Raw genomic sequence first — 21,312 nt, forward strand, 5'->3', positions numbered from 1 at the left:
AGGACTAGGCTTGAGGTGAAGATCTGCAGTTAGCTTCCCTGCTTCCCTGGCAAGAGTGGCCTGTGTGTTCCGAGGGAGTGGCAGATTACATACGTGTGTGTGTGTGTGTGTGTGTGTGTGTGTGTGTGTGTGTGTGTATGTGTATATTAATTCAGTGATGAACTTCCATACTCATAGCAACAGCATTAATTTCAATTTACATTTTTGCCTACAGTGTACGAATTCTCTCTGCTTCATTCTTGAAATGAATGAAGAATGAAAACAATGAAAACAAAAATTTTGAAAACAAAAAACAATGAAAAAACCATTGTTTTTTCAATGATAGTCATTCTGATTGGGATGAGATAGAATATCAATATTGTTTGTATTTGCATTTCCTTCATAGTTAAGGATGTTAACCATTTTCATATACTTACTCCCACTGTACTGTTTTTCTTAATTGATTTATTTTCAAGATCTTTTGCTTGCTTGTTTTTTGAGACAGGGTTAATCTGTAACTTTGGGGCCTGTCTTGGAACTAGCTCTTGTAGACCAGGCTGGCCTTGAACTCACAGAGATCCACCTGCGTCTGCACACACTGTAAATAGATAAAAGATAACCAAACCAACTATAGTGTATTGGAGTATCACTATATATAGATCTAATCAACCTTTCGTGATGGTTAATCTTAGTTACCTTAAGTGGGTTGAAAGATGCCTAGTAAAACTGGTAAAGCACATTTCTGGGAGGGTTTTTAAACTATTTATCTCTTGTGTGTATGCATGTATTGGCCACAGGACAATTTGAAGGAGTCATTTTCCTTCTCCCATCATGTAGACCTCAGGGGCCAAACTCAGGTCACCATCAATTTGGTGGCAAGCTGGATTACACACTGAGGCATCTCATTGGCCTTTCTGGAAAGATTTTTGGCAGTATTTCCAAGGATGATTAGCATCAGGTCAGGAAAGTAAAGGAGGAAGACGTGGCACTGCATTATCAATATGGGACTGAACAAACAAAGCCCAGAAGGGTGAAGCTGCTATACAACTACCAAGCTTGATTGCTCTTGAATGGGCAATTTTTTTTTTGCTTCTTCCATGACTTGAAGTCACCAGACTGCAGATCATTCAACATTTACTCATTCATTCATTCGAGACAGGGTCTGATTAAGGCTAGCTTCAAACTCACCAAGATCCACCTTCCTCTGCCTCCCAAGTTCTGGGGCTAAAGGCATGTGCACCACACTAGGCTTTAACTTTTAAATGGGAGACTCAAACTATAGCCTCGGACTGTGGTTGGAGCATTGGCCCTATTGTTCTGAGTGTTCCAACTTCTTAGAGACTGGGCAACAACTGGTTTTCTAGGCTTCCTAGCCACAGTGGAACTATTCAGCCCTTGTTTAAATCAATTTAACCTTACTTTCCTTTTAACTGTATATCCATTGTCTATTGGTTCTTTTCCCATGAAACTGTAATATGATATCAGGTCATAAGGTAAGTTCAGTGACATCAAGAAAACGCAAAATAAAAACAAAGAAAAACAAAACCAAAACAAATCAGAAAGTAGAGATATATCAAAATTCAGGGCTGGGATGTAGCTTAGCTGGTGAGTATTTATCCAGCAAGCACGGAGCTCTGCATTTGTTCTCCAGCACCACATAAACCAGGCAGGGTGGAACTTTCGTGTAATCCCAGCCCTAGACAGGCAGAGGCAGAAGGAAAAGTCCAAGATCAGTCTCAGCTAATGAACTAACTCAAGGGCAACCTAGACTACATGAGACTGTCACACACAGACAAAAACTAATTGGCAATATGTATATATCTATATATGCACAGTTAATTACAATTCATTTGTAAGCATTCATAGGCTTTCCTCACATAATCCTTACTATTTGCATAGATGAAAATATTCATTATAAAGATGGAATATATCCTTATGCCCATTTTAAATTTAGAGGGATAGATTAAAAAGGGTATTAGGAAACTTAACATGTTTTTAAATATGTATATTAAAATAGAGTGTTTACATATATAATTTTGTTAAGATAACTACAACTCAATTAAATTATCTTTAAAAAGCAAAGGCAGCAATCAAAAGTTGTCATTTCCTAATGTTTTATTTACATATTTATGTTCTTCAGGTAATTTGTGACTACTGAATCAATATGATGATAAAATGAACATGCTATTGCATATCTCTTCCCAACTCAATATTTGATAATATCATTGTGGTAGTTTGGAATTGTCCATGGTGGGATTGGGATTGCAATTAAATATTCAAACCAGTACTAGCTTGTTGTGAAATGGCTAGATTTAAAAGAGACAGGGAAAATGTTACTATTGCAGACAATGTTTAAAGGATATAGTGCCTGTGACTATTACACTGTGAATTAAAGAGAAAAATTGCTAAAATATTGTGCTAGTATTAAAAAAACATTTTCCACCATTTACCAAGGACCAGTCTATCAACCACTGAAGAATGAAAGAATGAAGTCTTAATATATATTGTTAGTGTACATCTATTTATTAATGAAAAAGACAATAACACCAATTTTCACTCAAAAATACACAAAAACAAGTTTTAAAAACATAAGTTGACAAATAAACACATAAAAATACCCATTATCATGAAATACCAAAAAAGCAAGTAAAACTATGGTCTATATTACTATACATCTATTTAAATGGATCAAATGGCTCAAAGCAAACACATTATCCATACCAAACACTAGCAAGAGTGTGGACAAGTGAGTTCAACAGCTGTCTAGATTAGTGATTCTTAAAACTGTGCATCATGCCCCTTTGGAGATGAACAACCCTTTCACAGGGTTGCCTAAGACCATCAGAAAACACATATTTACACAACAATTCATAACGGTAGCAAAATTGCAGCTATGAAATAGCAACAAAAATAATTTTATGGATATGGGGTCCCCACAACATGAGGAACTCTATTAAAAGGTTGCAGCATTAGGAAGGTTGAGAAACAACCATTGGTCTATATCAATCTAGATTAGTTTGACAATTTCTTAAAAACTGAAACATTCACATATATTGAGTTACTGGCTCAAGAGAAATAAACCATATGCAAAATGAGTAATATGCCTTTTTTCATTGTGGTCTTATATGTAACAGGATTCAACTTAAGCATCCACCAAGAGCTGAATGGATAAAACAAGATCTATGGGTAGTGTTGTAATTATAAAAAACAAACACAGTAGAGCAATAGAAAGGATAAGGTATTTAAAAAGCAGCAGTGATGAATCTCAAAATAATTATGTTACGCCAAAAATATTTAGGAAAAAAGCAACTTTTGTTTTCATTCACAAACTGTATTCTTGTGAGTCAAACAGTGAACACTTAAAAGTCTGGGAAAAGGGGGAAGATTCTAACAGGTTATGAGGTAAATCACAGGCAAGGCCATCAGCACACACGAGTACACGACTTGTCAAAGAATAAACCATAGGTATGACTACATTTCGCTACTACATTAATAAACTTTACAAAAAGTGACTCAGAATACAAAACCTGGAACTCACACCTTCTGGAAAACAGGAGGCTTGGTAGCATCATTTTGATCCAACTCTGTCCTCATGCATGGGTAAGGGCAGCCCTTCATTAATGCAACAAATAATACCAGGCTGCAAATACAGCATACCAGGCTGCAAATACAGCAGCTGGATTGTTATTACAATAGCTACATTCCTGGACTACAGGATCTCCATCTCATTTTCATATTTCTATAGCAACAGATTGGCAGTACATAAACAAGAAAGATCACACTATCCCAAAAAACGTTAGATTTTTTTTTTTTTTGACAATGACATAAACAGATTTCTAGGTCCTGTGAAAACAGCAAAAGACAAAGACTATACTTTTACAAGAGGCACATTCCATCTGGCTGGCTGCAGACTCTTCCATTCCCATCGCTTGTATGTCAGTGATGGTTCACATCTAGATATGGTCATCTAACGAGTGACACCAGCCTATGGAATGATTGTTATTGGGGCACATTCTTTGTAGACCCTTATGAGCTGCCTCTCCTCTGTCTCATGGGCATTAAAAGGACATCTTCTGAGAAAAAATAAAGCAAATTCATTCCATTTCCACAAGTTCAGGAGCTTATGGCAACAGCAGACCTCTCATTGGGATGACCACAGAAAGTTTCCAAGTCATAAACTACAATAACGAAGTCCCTCCAGGAGTTCCTGGGCAGTAATAAACATTTGCTTCTCTCCTTTTGCTGTCCCTGCAGAGGTATACCAAGTTGAGACATCCACAAAACTGTCCATTTCCTAGAAAACTCAGTCTGTGTTTTCCAGCCTTCCCACTAGTAAACTGGACTCTACGGATAAAGGTAGCTTTCAGAATAAGGCATCTATTTATGTACAAACCAGAGCAACAGGAAGAAGGCAGTGACCAACTGGTAATCGGAAGGTTGGAAACAATCACCAACTGTCACGTGACACTGATTAAAAACTACTCTTTTGAAAAGGAGCAGATAAACAAAATGTAGCCACCTTCAGCAGACAATAGGGTAAAGGCTGAGTTGTAGCCATGCTTTAAACAGTTAAAAATCAGACTGGTTCAGGGCAAAGCAGGTCCTGAACCTACTCATGCCTGAACTCCTGAGTAATCTCAAACCCCTGGGAGTGGGCAGAATTAAGATCAACCTCAGAAGATTCTCTAGTGTCATAATACTAAAAGAGGGCATTCCCGGCAAGTCTAAGGCTTTTCTCAAGTATGAACTTGGAGGAGCTAAATGACGTTAGGCCTTGGGATGAAGGCTTATCCACATTTGCTACTTTCATGAGGTTTCTTATGCACTGTGACATTTTTGGTGATGAATGAGGCTAGAGCACTGGCTAAAAGAATTGCCGCATGTGTCACATTCATAAGGCCTTTCCCCAGTGTGAACTACCTGATGCTGCATGAGACCAGATTTTTGGCTAAAAGACTTTCCACACTGACCACACTCGTAGGGCCTTGCCCCTGTGTGGATTCTCCGGTGTTGAATAAGGATGGAGCTTTGACTGAAGGATTTCCCACATTCACTACATTTATAAGGCCTTTCTCCAGTGTGAACTCTCTGATGCTTAATAAGGGTAGCTTTTTGGCTAAAGGATTTCCCACACTCGTTACATTCATACGGCTTTGCTCCAGTGTGAATTCTCCGGTGTTGGTTAAGAATGGCACTTTGACTAAAGGAATTCCCACACTCACTACACTTGTAAGGCCTTTCTCCAGTGTGAACTCTCTGGTGTTTAACAAGTGTGGCCTTCTGACTAAAGGATTTGCCACACTGGCTACACTCATAAGGTCTTGCTCCAGTATGAATTTTCTGGTGGTCAACAAGACTGGAGTTCTGTCTAAATAATTTTCCGCATTCACTGCACTCATAAGGCCTTTCTCCAGTGTGTATCCTACGGTGATCATTCAGGTGGGAGGTTTGGCTAAAGAGTTTCCCACAATCACTGCACTCCCAAGGCCTTTCTCCAGTGTGGACTCTCTGGTGCTGGTCAAGCGAGTACTTGCCACGGAACGTTTTCCCACATTTGTTGCACTCATAAAGCTTTTTCCCATTAGAGGCTTTTGGCTGGTGAACGACTGCTTGCTTTTGACTGGAAGGCTTCCCACAGTCTCCTGACCTGTGACTTCTATGACTGTGAGTTTCTTTCCCACCCTCAGTGCTTTCGCCGGGCTTCTTACTGTTGGGAAAGACCTGGGACTTCAGAAGGCTCAGTATGTCTGGCAGGTCCTTCTCAACATCCCAACTGGGGAAGGACTTTGCTGACATATGGAACAGGCATCGTTTCAAGTATGAGGCCTTGTCAGCGTTCTTCTTCAAGGGATTTTCTGTACTAATATGTTTTTGGTGCTGATCACATTTTGAAGATACCTCTACATTATGTTTCTGCCCAGGTAGATCTGGTAGGTGCAAAATGTCTTGAAGAATTGGGACACACTTTTCACAGAGGTGATTCTTCAGTGCAGATGGAGTTGTCTCCGATCTCCAAGCCTGGGATGCTCGTGTAGAAACTCTTTGCTCTTCAGCTTCTGTTCTATGACCACAACCTGAAAGAGAATACTGCTGAAATGCATGTTGACTATGCTCGGAGGTGGAAGCCCCATCATCCATAGACGCTACACAAAGCTTCTCCTGAGGACAAGGGAACTATCGTGGTGGTTTAAGGGAGGAGTTGTATTGCCACATCAGGTCACTAGAGACAACAGAATCGGGAAGGCCTGACTGAATGATGGCCAACAAGATGGTATAAACCACAAGGGAAAGATGTCTAAACCCATGGCCTTAAGCTACTATAACAGTGGCCAGACATTCATCATAGAGTAGCCTCCAAAGCCCTAGGACCTCCTGCCCAGATTGCAGCAGGATGTCATCTGCTCGTGCTAAGTGTAAGCGCTGCAGAGGGCAGGCTGCTTGCAAGACTGGAGAATGCATGCCGATCGGAAATGAAGAGCATGTGCTCAGCTTTATGTGGGAGGTCACAGTAGATCAGCAGAGGGGTAGCACAATACACAGGAACAGGGCATGAATGGAGGCCACATGGTGTACCCAGGTGCCAGTGATGATAGATAAAACAAGAAGTCAGAAAAAACAAAACAAAAACCCAAACCCACCATGCCTGGGGAAGAGACTATGAAAATGAGGCTTGGTGGTAGCCCTTGCACCTAGACCATGGTGGATACAGGATATTTTTGAAGACAGCCTGGAAGTGTACCTTCCACTAGCTGTCACTTACCACACTTGGGTCTCCTATGAAGGAAAACTCCATGTTGACTTTACAAAAGAACATTCCTCCATTTTACCCCCAATAGTGTTTTTACTTGTGACCATACGAAACGTGGTCCAGAGGAAAAAACAGACCTAACAAGTGGCTAGCAGTGATAGCGTATCTCAAAAGAGATCACCACAGATCTCAGGAAAGGAAACACTAGCTTTGGAATACTGAAAATGAAGGATCCAGTAAGAACAGTCCATGGTCCCAGAACTGCAGCCATGCCAAAGGCAGCCCGAGAAAAGCCAGTTAGTCAAGGAGAAGCACTTGTGATGCCAAGTCTCATGATTTTAGGCACAGCCAGAGGCAAGACAAGCAAGATGACACCCACTAATTAGGATGACCACAGGATGCTGCTCCCATAACTCAATAGAAGAAGCAGGAGTTAGGGTTACATAGAGAATGATCTACTGCGAATAGTAAACATAGCTCAGTGCTACCATACACAGCATAGATACCCAGAAGATGTAGTAATTAGCAGCTGTTCAGGTCTGGCTGTGGGAAGGATGAGTCTGTCTCTAGGGCAAGAGGACAGAGAGTCTCAGGATACTAGGGGAATGTAAAAGCCTTACCCAGGGAGTTTATAAGTGCAAAGTTCTGCAACGTAACACTGAGATACAGGAGCCTCTGAGTCTTGTCAAGAAGTCTCCACTCTTCATGTGAGAAGCAAATGGCCACATCCTCAAAGCTCACACAGCCCTGCTAGAACAGGGACAGGTTATTCCACAGTCAACTTTACCCCCATGTTGCCAGGAATACCCACTTATTTACCCATTCTCTGTCCTCCCTCCTCCCCACACTTCTACCTCAAAGCAACAGCAGATCCCAATGCCATTGGTAGCCATTATAGCCCAATAGTTCCAGCAGCTGACACAATGATACCATATAAACTGGCACGTAGGGCTATATTTGTTCTCGTCAAACAGTTTCTCAGGGGTCCTCCTGACAGTCCCTCTTAGATACAATCAGATGTAAATTCACCCTTCTCCCTGACAATTGTCCGGATTGCCATAAGCAGTCAAGGATCCTGTGTCACAGCCACCTGTGCTTTGCTTCAGTCATCGCTACCCGGGACCACTTGCTGTCTCACATACCACTGTCTTCTGCTCCTGCTGATCTTCACACCCCCTAGACAATCACAGCCTTACTTTTGTTCTTAATCAGTTCTAATAAGTGGTTCAGAACATCAGGGACTCTCTATTCCATATTCATTAACTCACAGATGCAGATTTGTGTCCCTCGAATTACCTGTCTTCCTGAATAAAATTTCACAGACACACAGGATCACAACAAAATCTCACTAAGGCTATAGGGTGAGGAATAGGCACTACTCGTGGGGCCTGGGTTTGGGTGCTCTAACAACATGCTATCCACTAGGTGGCTTTTAAAACACAAATTATTTCTCACTGATTTGAAGGATTAAAGTTTGACATCAAGGTGCAGTTATTAGCAGTTTCTAGTGATGGCTCTGTTCCACGGTTATAGACCATTGATTTCCTCTGGTATTTTCAAACGGTGGGAAAGAACATTAGCTAGTTTCCTGGCATGTTTTTATAAGGACACCCACTAATCCTACGTAAAAGGCATGTATCCTCATGATCTGATTATCTCTCAAAGGTCACACAAATTAGGATACAACAACTGAATTTTGAGGAGACAAAAACCCTTCAGTCCTGGCTTCAGGCCACCTTCTACTTAGTGTTGCTGACACTGTGACTACCTTACTGCTTTGTGCCTTAGAGACTTTGACCATACTCTTTATCGTGTCCATTTATCTCCACTTCTCTCACGACTGTGTTTCTAATGTCTATCACTTCTACCTAGCTATCCGAGACTCTTTCACAGCCCCTCCTTCCCTGAGTTATCGTTACCAACTGTGAGAAACAGAACTACTCCTAATTACAATAAACAACCACCTCTGCAGCAAATACTGACTGGTTCTTTTTTGGATGTATCCATCTTAAGCCACTTCCCAAATTCCATACCTATAAGGTCACCCACGCACATGACATCTTCCTTCATTGATCTTTGGAATAACTTAGAAGTAGTTAAAAGCAATTAATTAAAATATCCTTGATGAAAATGAACCTGAATCCCAGCTTTATATACCATCTGACCAAGTTTTCATCCTTCCAGATCTTAAACTCCTAGAACAGCAGTTCTCAACTTGTGGAATGCGACCCTTTTGGGGACCGAACAATCCTTTCACAGGGGTCCCCTAAGACCATCAGAAAACATACAATTTCAAATTATGACTCATAGCAGTAGCAAAATTACAGCTATGAAGTAGTGATAAAAGTAATTTTATGGTTGGGTGTCACCACAACATGAGGAACTATATTAAAGGACCACAGCATTAGGAAGGTTGAGAACCACTGTTCTAGAGCCTGAACCAATATTTGACTATTACCTTCCCTTCTTTAAAAACTGAGACCCTACGCAGCACTAATTTCAAAACTAATCTAGACTCCTACCACTTCCTCTACCTTCATTCTGGTCTAGTTACTATTAACACTCACCTGGACTACTAGAGCAGCATCCTCCTTGGGCATCTTATTGTCTCCCTCACAACAACTGGGTTCTCCATGCTACCGGAACATGGAGGCTGATGTGACTAACATTAGATCATCTCCCTTCCCGCCCCATCCCTGTTTGTAAATGTCCCCTTGCTCTCATCACTCTAAAGCAGATACTGAAATTCATTCTATGTCTGAATCCTACCCTGCTGCTTTCATTCAGTTCCCATAGCAGCAAACACTTGGGGTGGGGGAATCTATGAATGATCTCCAAGCGTTTACACATTCCAATGCCTGGCTCAATCTCATTCTATTGTTTGTTACCATTGGGAACAACTCCAAAGAACCTCCAACACTGAATCAGGACCCTGTGCTTGGGTTTGTTAAGGGTTCTTTGACCCAAGAAATGGTCATGAGAAATGACAGTCTGAAACATACTCTCCTCACCTGCATAAGGGCCATATCCAATTCTGCAGTAATGGATACCTGTGAGAAGAGAGATATCATGAATCAATGGCAGGGACCCAAACCTTGGGTCTTCCTATACACTCTCCCAACAAGGAACAAAATGACCTGGGAGATGACTTCGTTTCATTTGTTACCTGTGGGGCCCTAATGACTCAACCCGCACCGTGAGCAGCTTTTCGGAAAACCGAACACCCACACTCAAGTCTGTGTGATTTTGTCTTTTCTCTGTACATGAATTCTTATGTCGTAGGGATAAGGATAACCTTCTTCATCTTACTATTACAGCTTAAAGATTCCAGGCTTCAACATCGGTCCAAGAAATTCCACACCCTGGGGCCCTGGCTGTCACACACTCTGCCACGTCTCATCACAGTGGCTTGGCACATAAGAACCCCCAATCACGAACAGGGATTTAGGGAGAAGCGACTTAAGTGGACTCCCACACTCGGATTTTACAAGATAAGAGATGAGAGCAAGGGAGCCTCAGATGTCGCAGCACTTACCTAAGCCTGGTGCGTGTGCGCAACCATCCAACTAGGCGAATACAGACCGCAGGGAGATGGGGACGGGGACCTGGGCAAAGTTGTCGCCGCCAGCGCCCGGCATGCGATGAATGCTATCTCTAGAACCGCTCCTTCAGACTCTTCGTCCCCTATCACTGGACAAAGGGGTCCTGCACACGGTCAGCTATAACGGACCCAAAAACCGCTAAAATGAGCGCCACAGAGAGCAGCCGGAAGTCCCGCCCCATCCTACCAGTAAGAACCCGAAAATGGTACCGTTCCTAATGTTCATTGGTTTAATTTTCCTCTCCCTATGACTAGCGCATTCTGGGTAACGTAGTTCCTCCTAGTTATGCGTGTGAAAGCTGTGGACCCCTCCATCACCTGGAACAAAGGCTAAGCGGGATGCTGGGAAATGTCGGCATGGACGGTAGCAAACAAGCCTTTTCCAGCTATTTGTTTTCTGTTCTGTTTTCCTATCTTTTTGTCTTGGGGCACCCCAGTGTTTTCCAACCAGGGTGCCAACAGAATACCCCAAAGGGCTGTAAGTAAGCTACACTGGAGGGCAAAGGGCTGTGTTTGGCTGGAAAGACTTAGGACCTGAGGGAGCAGAAACTTCTTCAGTTTGTGCCCAAATGCTGGACAGACATCCTGATGGAAGCCAATGCCTAGCCTCCAGAACCGGCTGTGGGCCCTTAGCCTCCCAATCCACTGCTGGAGAATATCTTGGGGGAGTCTCATCTATATCTCGAGGTGTGTTACACTACAGCCTTCCCCTGGTATTCTCCCGCCCCCCCCGCCCCATTTTTCATGATGCTTATGTTGTCCTTCCTTTCTGTCCCCTCAGCGGATGCATTACAGATCACACATGGGTTCTTAAGCTTCAAATATATATCCAGAAGCTAGAGAGTTAGCTGAATTTCCTGGATATCATGAGGCGCATAGATGCATCTCTAGAAAAATAAGATGAGTATGAGGCCCACAAGTTCATCACAACTCCCTCTCTTCTGAGAGCAAAGACCTTTGCAAACTGACCCAGCCTGGCACCTGCAGATGTGGTGCCAGAAGTGCTGTAGCCACCAACTTGGTCATAAACTAAGGTGAAGTGTAGCCACAGTCTGAAACTGCCACAAGACAAAGGTGAACAGAGTTTAAGCAATTCTGAAACTTTTAGTGTGGGAAAAGTTGTTTTTCTGCATTTGTGTATTTAGCATAGGTCAATCTCTAGACCAAATAAACAGCTGAATTTGTCCCCTCAAGATGATAATGTACAACATTTGATTTCAGTACCCTGTTGGCAAGAAAATCATTAGTTTTGGGCCAGCCTGGCTACACAGCAAAACCCTAAGTCAAACAAAGAAACAAAAGTAACAACAAATACCTACAGCAAAAGGCAACTCAACAGGTTGAGTGTGGAAGGAACTATGGCCGGCTTGAGCATGGTGAGCGTGAAGAACAGGGCTCTAGCAGGCCTTGCTCCTCTCTCCCATTCCCTCTACCTTGCTAAAAGCCATTAGGTTGCATTCTTAAAGCGTGCCCACAGGGTCTGTTCTTGTATTTGGTCACTTCCTCCTCTTGAGGTTGACTACCAAGGTCCAGCTATCAAAGTATATAAGTCACAATTATCCCTGCCACTTCTCCTTCTCCCTCTTCCTTCTGTCTCACGTTTGTTTCCTATTCCCTTCCCTTTGTCCCTCTGGGGCAAATAAATTTCCTGTTTTGAGAACTTGGCCTTGAGGGTTCTGAGTTGATCTTTCCTTTCAAGCGTCCTTTCCAAGTGACTCAATTGGTCTAAACTTCTCCCAGGCAGCTGGGCTGGATTTGGATTCTGCTTCTTCTTGGCAGCTAGTTTGGTCTCGATCTTCTTTGCAGCCTGGCTTGCTTACACTTAGGAAGAAGCGGCCTAGAGAATCTGCTCAGTTTCAAGGATTTTCTGAAGCTATTTTGACTTGTCTCAGCTTCCTTTCAGCATATGGATGGACTGTTTCAATCTGACAGTTAACAGTCACACAGTAAAGCTATCTATACATTCCTAAACAGTACAAGGAGGCTCTAGAAATAAATGAAGGCATGGTCACTAGACTTGTGAGGAATGTTTGCAATAATCAGAGTTCACTTGCTTTGCTGTAAAGCTCTTCTGGGTTTATCACACCCAGTATTACATTTTCAATTAGGGATCACATCTGGTTCTTACCAAGCCTGAATAAAACCATCATATGTGAATTTCTAGACAGGTCACACAGCAGGCGAAAACCTCACCTTTACAGTGTCACAGCTGAACAAATTCATGCTATCACTAGAAGGGCAGAAACAATAAACCCTTTCAGTATGAAGGCCACAAATTTAGACTACAAAACTCTACATGCCTAGGTCTTAGACAGAGAACTAGATGAAGGAAGAAATGAGAAATACTTTTGACTCTGCTGTACCTACAAGACAAAATGAGATCCCCACAAAAGCTGTTGATCTATGCAGAGTTCAATTTTGTCTTCTCCCACCGAGAATTCTAAAAAGGATCCCAAAGACTTCAGGCAGACCCAAGAGTAAACATGTTTATTAATGTATAGACTAGAGAATGGTAGTCACAAGTTGGTAAATGGAGGACTGGCAAAATTAACCACAGTGTCAGTATGAGACAACAATCTCTATGCAGGAAAGACAATGCTGGAAAACCCCAGCAGATTGAAGACTAGCTCCCCCTGGTAAAAAAAAATCATGACAGATGTATGTTTCAATCAGTCGGAAAACAAAACAAAACAAAACAAAAACCATTCTCCCCTTAAGGTTTTGCTCACGATTTCCTCCAGGGAGCTATCAGATGTTCAGCTTTCCTTTGCATGTTGAGGAGACCAATGCACAGTGAGCAAGCTGATAGAGGAAGATGGTTTCTACCAGAGAAAATGGCTTGAGCATAACTCAGACAAGGGCCCGAATCACATCAGCATGTATGGAGCAGTTCCTGTGAACCACACCCATGCATGAACTCACAAAGAATAAAAACATCCCGGATATTTGATAATATAAGTTTCAACTTCGAGCAAGTAGTTCCATATTATAAAGTTAATACTGAAAAGAAAAATACAAGAAACAAAAACGAGAACATTTGCTGCAGGTCCATGTATTCGTGAGCACAGTATAAAATTCCAAGAGCTAAAGGACATTAGACCTTGGACTGAAACTATTTCTGCAAGTTATTTCCATGAAGCCTCTCCATGGTGTGAGACTTTTCGGTGGAGTAAGAAACTAGACTGCTGAGGAAAAGATTTCCCACATTTCCCACATTCATATGGCCTTTCTCCTGTGTGAATTACGTGGTGTTGAAAGAGGTGACATTTTTGGACAAAAGACTTACCACACTGGCCACACTTAAAAGGCTTTAATCCAGTATGAAGTTTCTGGTGTTGCATAAGACCATTGCTTTCTTGAAAAAATTTCCCACATTCTTTGCACTCGAACGGTTTCTCCCCAGTGTGAGATCTCTGGTGTCGAACAAGCCTAGATTTGTAAATGAATGCTTTCCCACAATCGCCACACACATGAGGCTTTTCTGCAATATGAGTTTTGTGGTTTTTGTTGGGTGTGTCTCTTTGGATAAAGGATTTCCCATTCTCATCACATCCAGAAGGCCTTGCTCCAGTGTGAATCTTCCGGTGTTCAAGCAGATTACGGCTGTGTGTGAAGAATTTTCCACATTCATCACATGCATAACGCTTTTCGGTTGCATGAGTTCTCCGGTGCCTAACAAGAGTTGATTTGCATCCGAAGGATTTCCCACATTCATCACACTCATAAGGTCTTTCTCCAGTGTGGATTCTGCGGTGTTCAGTAAGGTTGGAAATTTGTCTAAAGGACTTTCCACATTCATCACACACATAGGGTTTTTCTCCTGTGTGGACTCTGTAATGTTTAATGAGGGTATCTCTTTGGGTAAATGATTTTCCACATTCACCACATTCATAGGGCTTTTCACCTGTGTGAATTCTGAGGTGGTTATTTAGGTGGGAAGTCTGTCGAAAAGATTTTCCACATTCATTGCACTTGTAAGACTTTTCTCTACCGTGGACTCTGGAGGGATGAGTAAAAGAGTTTTTGTGGCGGTGGACTTTCCCATATTTAATAGACTCAGAAAGTCTTTTTCCAGCACTGGCTCTTGGGTGGTGATCCTGAGTGTGTTCACGGCTGGAGGCTTCTCTGTGTTCACTCCTCTTGGGACACCCTATTCTAGTTTGAAAGCCCTCTCTGCATTCATTGATTAGGTTCGCTTGCTCACAAATGGGAATGGTCTGTGGAGGAATAATGTCAAGTGCATCTGGGAAGTTCTTTTCAACGTCTGCAGAGGGAAAGGGCTTTTGTGACACATGAATTCTGTAGTTCTTCACCAGTGAGGCAAGTATCTGTGAGTATCTTTTCAAGGTATTTTCTGAGTTGGGATGATTCTGGTCCTGGAGAAGGTTTGAACACATACTGATCAAATGTGATTTCTGCCTAAGTTGATTGACCAGGTTCAAAATGCCGTTCAAGACTGGCAAATACATGTCATGTGGGTGAGACTCCTGGTTAGCTGGACTTGCTTTTGGGGTCCTGACCAGTGATGATCCTTTGACAGAAACTCGACCAAGAGGTAGCTTTCCATTCTCTAGTCCTTGCCAGCAATCTGAAAACAAAGAAATTATTGTGAAATATATTTATTATGGAGAAGGTACATTATTCATGTTTTAAAATATTTTCTGTAAAATTACCTGTATATTTTATTACTGTTTATTTTTCTCATAAGTTCTCATGTATCCCAAGCTCACCTCAAACCCACCATGTAGTTATGGATTACCTTGAATTTTTGATTCTCCAGTCTGAACAGGTGTACACCACCTTGCCCTTGTATGTGGTATTAGTGATCAAACGCACAGCTTCATACATGCTAAGCAAGTATGCTTGTAAAGCTAAGCTTGTGACTTTTAAAACTAAACTACACCCATAGCCCAATAGGTAAAGTGACTTTATTTTTTTTAATTCTTATTTTTTAGATTTTCATGGTGCCAGGAATTACCCCAGGGCACGATTTCTTAACTTATGAGTTGCAACTCCTTTGGGGATGGCATACCATATATCCTGGGTATCAGATATTGACATTATGATTCATGACAGCAGCAAAATCACAATTTTGAAGTAGCAATGAAATAAGCTTATGGTTGGGGGTGGTCACTACAACATGAGGAACTGCATTAAAGGGTCACAGCATTAGGAATGTAGAAAGCCACTGCCCCAGGGCTTTCCCTCAACAACTGAGGAATATATCTACGGCTTGATTTTTAGATATCTTTAAAAATGTGGATAGAAGCAAGGCATGAGGGCATGGTGTATTAACATACATGGTGTATGTTAGGAAGAGAGAGTTCGATGTGGGTGAGGTGAGGAAGGGGCTGTCAGGGAGTGTTAGGTACCACAAAATATGGAAACCTCATGAGACAAGGGACACAAGACTGAATTCTATCACAAACAGGAGAGTCAACATATTCTTCAGTCAACAGCATTCAGTAAGACCTTATTGTTTGGGAACATTGGAATTCTGTGCTGAAGGTTAAGGAGATGTCAGACGTGTTTAAGGACTATTGAACCATCTATGGACACTTTACAGGGCATGTGTATGAGCACTGGGAAAGGTCACAGAGGAGGTGGTACAGAGCAACAGGAAATAAGTCTCCTTCTCTCACTGGGAAACTCATCAAGGGCGATTGATCTCTGGGACTGTACTACACTGTAAAGCATCCAGGGCTATCTCCACGTCCCTTGTCATGAATCTGCATGGAACTTGCATGAAGTAAGTTCTAAGAGAAACACAAGACAGAGTGGATGAGCCTCCAACACTGGCCCAGAGACTCAGCTTACTACATGCCCAGGATGTAACACTCTTGAAGGAGGATGTTGGCAGCACCTCACAGTCCTGTATAAATAAATATTGATCAGGACACTGCTTGTCATTTCTGACTCTGGCAGTCAAGAGGAGCTATCATTTAAGAAGAGGTGCAGAAACTGAGAAACAAAGCGCCACATATTTAGGTTACAATAACCATAAAAGGTAGATAAACATGAGACTTATTTTACTGATACAGGGTACCTGATGCCCAGACTCTTATGGCACTGTTTGGAACAGTGCACACAGCTAGTCCCTCCAAATATGAGAAGATAATAGAGAAGTTAACAGAACCAAAAATCTTGCTCTGGAAATGGCAAAGCTATCTGTACTGGAAACAACTGATACTGATGAGTTAATGGATGGGCTGGGTATGGGGCCTTACCTAGTGAAGTTACAAGTGCAAAGTTCTCTAGCATCACACGAAGGTACAGCTGCCTCTGAGCCTCATCGAGGAGCCTCCACTCTTCCTTGGAGAAGAAGATGGCCACATCCTCAAAAGTCACAAAGTCCTGCCACAATGAGAACAGACCTTTCCATTATCAGCTCTCTTAGAATCCCAAGTTATCCTTCCCTCCCTACAAGTAATTCTTCCCCTTTCGTAATCCCAACCATAGAGGAAATAATTGGTGATGCCACTGCCCACTCTCATGATGGTTCCACCCATCACTGTGTCCTCTGAAAGCACCAACTGTGGGAAAGACAACATGGGATGACATTTCAACTCTGGTCATGGTTTATGTAGCCCACAGTCAGTTTCCAAGGGTTTTCATAGTGGTACGTTTCTGACAAAAGAAGTTTGGAGCTTATCGACCCTTCTATAGTTCTCAAAGCTACGGCCATGGATCCATACCCTCCCCATGTATCATTTCACTCTTTACCACACTTCTCAGAAGCCCTCATTCCCATTTCTACCTCTACCTCAATCCCTTTCCCGGGGCCTCTTTCTGTTCCTCTTCATCACTCAGAACATGACATCCAGCGAGTCAGAACACAGACACTTCAAATGCCTCTCCATCAAGATATTGCACCAAGCCCCCCTGCAGCTTGCTCATGGGAGGGTTCCTTCTGTCTCTCTGGGGCACAGTTAAACAGCTCTACTGTGCCATGGCGTCACAGCCCCTCTCTCTCAAAGCTGCAAAATAAACTTATATCCAACTGAAGACTTGGCTCCTAGGTACTTAAATGGTGTGGAATTTCCTGCCAGCTTTTCAGAATTTGTAACTCAGAGATCCCCTTATTCCAGAGGATTTCCCTGCAGGCTTGTCCCCATAATGCTATGCAGTGTAGTTGGCACTTCTACTCCGTTACCTTGAACCATCTCTTCATATGTCCTTCCCTATGTCTTAAAGGAAGCTCCTCTCTCCCTTGAAATCCCAACTAATGCTGTCCTTACTGTGATCTACTGTCCCTTCCGATCTCCTCCCACCTCACAGCCCTATTATACACCTGTGGCCACAAAGTCCTCTCCCCAGGAGTTCTGAAGGGTGACTGGTTTCAGCTTCATCTCCACAGACATGCAATTCCTAACCTGCACTCTGTTACAGCACAAAGGGTCCTTGACAGCTTGATACAGTCCAGAATCCCTGATGGTGCACACTGCCAGAGGTTCTGCTCTCAAGTTCTCTGGGTTAGTCTATTGTCATTAACATAACAACACATAAGGCAAGCTCCTTTATAAAGGAAAGAAGTATGTTTTCTTTGTGGCTGAGGTGCGAGGTCTTTTTGGTGATAGCCTTCTTGGTACAAGCAGAGTCCTGAGGCAGGAGAGCAGCATATGATGAGATAAGAAGTAAGGAAGCCATGTGTATGTTACCTCTTTTATAAAGACATCTGGATTCAGCCACGGGTGAGGAGGACAACCTTAATGAGTCAATTTTATCCTAACCACTCCTCAAAGATTCTAAACACCTCACCCAGATATGTTTCTAGCCTATTAATACCTGACACTTAGGATTATATTCCAATACATGAAGTCATGGGGTTGGGGACGCAACCATACAGAAATCACAGTAGATTGCATGACTTCCACATTTTAACTTTAGCCAGCCAGGAAAACCTGCAGATCTCAAACACACATCACCTTCTTCAACTATATAGAAACTGATGTATCCTCTCTATACTCACTGCCTTTCTCTTCTCCTGACCCCATTCAGTGGCCTGTCACAATGTCCTTCTACATGAGACCCTGTGACTCTTTCCAATTAATGTCTATGCCCCTAAAAGTATGACCTACCTCAACCTCCTCAAGTACACTAAGGGTGACTACAGAATTCCACTAGATTCCTAATGTTCCAACCCTGTAACATAGTTCCTCATGTTGCGGTGACCCCCAACCATAAAGTGATTTCCGTTTTTAATTACTAATTCATAACTGTAGTTTTGCTACTGTTATAAATCGTAACCACACCTGCTTTCTTATGCTCTTAGGTACCCTCTGTGAAAGAGGCGTTCCACTCTCCTCATGGGTTGCTAGCCACAGGTTGAGAAGCACTGCTCTGGCTCTGGCACTCCACAAGACCAGTACAGATGTGGGAAGAGTGGATCAGCCCTGGTGGGTTCTCAGGCCAGATGAGGAAGTGATGATCCTCTCCCCTGCCTTCTACAGACACCAGGAATGTTAGCCGTCCCCTAGCATTACCACTGTCATGGTGCTGCTCTGTCACTGGACTGTTTTTCTCATTCACTGCCATCATTAAGGGACTAAGAGATTTTGTAGATCATCACATCAATTTCTATTCCATAATGGCCAATAACCAAATACACCCAGAAGAAATTATCTAAGCGGTAACACTTCCACACCTCATTTGTTCTGGTTCTAGCACGTAATAACCAGTCCATATAGTCCCCTGTACTGTCTGTTCCGGGTCTGCAGGCCAAGTTTGGTCACAGATTCCAGAACACAATCCCTAGGACAAAGAACGGGACCAGCCCCAGTGAGGCCCTAGAATGGTCACGCGAACTTCTGAGAAAAGGTAGGTGGTGAGAAGCCATTACCCATGGTTGGTCAGGCCTCCTCATTTCTCTGCTTTCCCTGCTCAGCCCTTAAGCCAGGTGACCTGGGAAGAACTTGATGATGGACATCTTTCAACCCTCAAATCCCCAATGTTCGTTCTTACTATGAAAATTTGCACACAGTTCAACTTTTTTCTGGGCTTCACCTGATCCTTTTCCAAACGGTTCTACATCCAGATAGAAAGCATAGAATACTTCAAATAAGCCGAAATCGGACTTTGTGCTGAGTTCAGCTCCGACCACCAGCTTCTGGCTGTGATCGCACCCAGCTCAGCACGCTCCCACAGCCTGACTCTGGACTCGGAAATGGGAGCCCATATGTAGGGATGGCACTGTTTTGAACACAGAGATTTCTACTCTGCTGATGGTCGTGCACTAAGCTTTAGGGTGAAGGGAAGCGCAAGCAACGCAGCACTCACATGAGCTGGGTCGCTGGGGTTGGTCATCACCATCGGATTCCGCTGGTGCCACGGGAACAGCGAAACCAAGGCAGCTCCTCAGCTAGCCAGAACGGAGCGGGACAGCGCTCCGCTGGAACCCAAACCCGCACAGCTAGCACGAGCAGTGTGGGAACATGAGGATGAACATGGCCTTCCCGGAGTAGTGCAGCAAGTTCCCTGATGAAGGGATGGACGCAGAGAGGTTGGTCTAGGAGCCTTTTAATGGCATTGGCGAATTGCATTCTGGGCAACGTAGTTTCCAGAGGATCCAGGCTTGTGCCATTGATAACCAAGAGAACTCTTGCCAAAGTAACTCTCCAACCTCATAAGTTTAGGAAACGGGAAGTGTTTTTCCTCCCTCCCTCCTTCTTCCCTCTTTCTTTTCCTACCTCTCTCTCTTCCTCCCTCCCTCCCTTCTTTTCTTTCTCTACCCATTTCTCCCCCCCCGCTTATATTCATTTTTTTCTCCTCCTTACTTTCTTATTTAAATTAAATTTCTTTTGTAAAATTTTAAATATTTATGGAGTTCAGTGTGATATTTTAGAACACGTAGACACTTGTATTAGTCAGAGTTTCTATTGTTGCGATAAAACCTCATGACCAAAAGAAATAAATAAAATAATAGAAATCAACTTTGGGAGGAAAACATTTATGGAATTTTACACTTTCATGTAAAAATCCAGCACTGAAAGAAGTGATAGCAGGAACCCAAGTCTGACAGAAACCTGGAGGCAGGAAATGGAGCAGGTGCCATGGAGGAGTGAAGCTTACTGCCTTGATCCCCATGACTTGCTGCATCCAGGACCACATATACAGGAATGACACTGCCCACAGGTAGCTGGGTCCTCCATCACCAATGACCAATAGTTAGTCAAGAAAATGTGCCACAGCCTGTCTACAGGCCAGTGTTATGCTGTGGAACAAACTTTGTACACTGTAAATATGTATGACTCTCATTGTTAATAAAAGGTTGATTGGCCGATGGCTAGGCATGGTTTTCAGAGCAGAGAGAAAGCTGGGAATAAGAAGAGTGGAGTCGGAGGAGACACCAGCCATACAAGAAGAAAGCAGGACATGCAGAAGAGGTTAAAGCCATGAGCCTTGGTCAGAACACAGATTGATAGGAATGAATTAATTTAAGTTGTAAAAGATACTTAGTAATAAGCCTGAGTTATTGGCTGAGCATTTCCAGTTAATAAGTCTCTGAGTGGTTATTTCAGAAGCAACTGGTGGAACAGAGATGATCAAGGTCCCAACGAAAAACACTGCCTACACTGATATTTTTAAATTGAGGTTATGTCTTCCCAAATGATTCTCTATTCTGTCAAATTGACATGGAACTAGCAAGTACAACACTAATGTAAAGAAATCAGAGTAATTAGTCTTTCCATTTCTTTATTGTTTTATTTATCCATTTACTTTAAAGGTTAGGTTTCACTTATTGTAGGCTGCACTCATACTTGCTGTGTGACTGAGGATGACAGTGATCCTCTTGCCTTTATGTCATGAGTGATGAGGTTATAATTTTGAGTCACCATGCCCAGTTTGTGCAGTGGGATTGAACTCTGGGCTTTGAGCATAGTAGGAAAACACTCTACCAACTGTGTCATGTCCTCAGCTCTCATTTATTTAGTTTTCATAGAGAATTCTGTGTAATTTAGACATAATATCCTTTTGTCCCCAGTCC

General features: G+C 42.7%; 2 protein-coding genes across 3 annotated transcripts; both read right to left on the bottom strand.

Moving 5' to 3' along the window:
• Positions 1 to 2,481: 2,481 nt before the first annotated feature.
• On the bottom strand, positions 2,482 to 10,504 carry LOC125395450 (uncharacterized). 2 transcript variants are annotated; one of them, XM_048426855.3, is made up of 4 exons: positions 10,263 to 10,504; positions 9,739 to 9,777; positions 7,348 to 7,474; positions 2,482 to 6,053 (listed from the first exon to the last, which is right to left on the bottom strand). In XM_048426855.3, the coding sequence occupies exons 2-4, from the start codon at positions 9,751 to 9,753 to the stop codon at positions 4,798 to 4,800; spliced, it is 1,398 nt and encodes a 465-aa protein (XP_048282812.3). In that variant the 5' UTR covers positions 9,754 to 9,777; positions 10,263 to 10,504; the 3' UTR covers positions 2,482 to 4,797. The 2 variants fall into 2 exon arrangements, with proteins under 2 accessions (XP_048282812.3, XP_085543567.2); XM_085687441.2 differs by having other exon boundaries at positions 7,348 to 7,477.
• A 2,295-nt stretch (positions 10,505 to 12,799) lies between these two features.
• LOC125395449 (uncharacterized) lies at positions 12,800 to 19,774 on the bottom strand. Its single transcript, XM_048426854.3, is given in 5 exon segments — positions 12,800 to 13,452; positions 13,454 to 13,488; positions 13,490 to 14,916; positions 16,556 to 16,682; positions 19,605 to 19,774. Coding segments are annotated over 5 exon segments (1,662 nt in total). The 5' UTR covers positions 19,638 to 19,774; the 3' UTR covers positions 12,800 to 13,412.
• Between the last annotated feature and the right edge of the window lie 1,538 nt (positions 19,775 to 21,312).

This window comes from Myodes glareolus, chromosome 1 (assembly GCF_982192425.1).
Source record: "Myodes glareolus chromosome 1, mMyoGla1.1, whole genome shotgun sequence".
NCBI lineage: Eukaryota > Metazoa > Chordata > Mammalia > Rodentia > Cricetidae > Myodes > Myodes glareolus.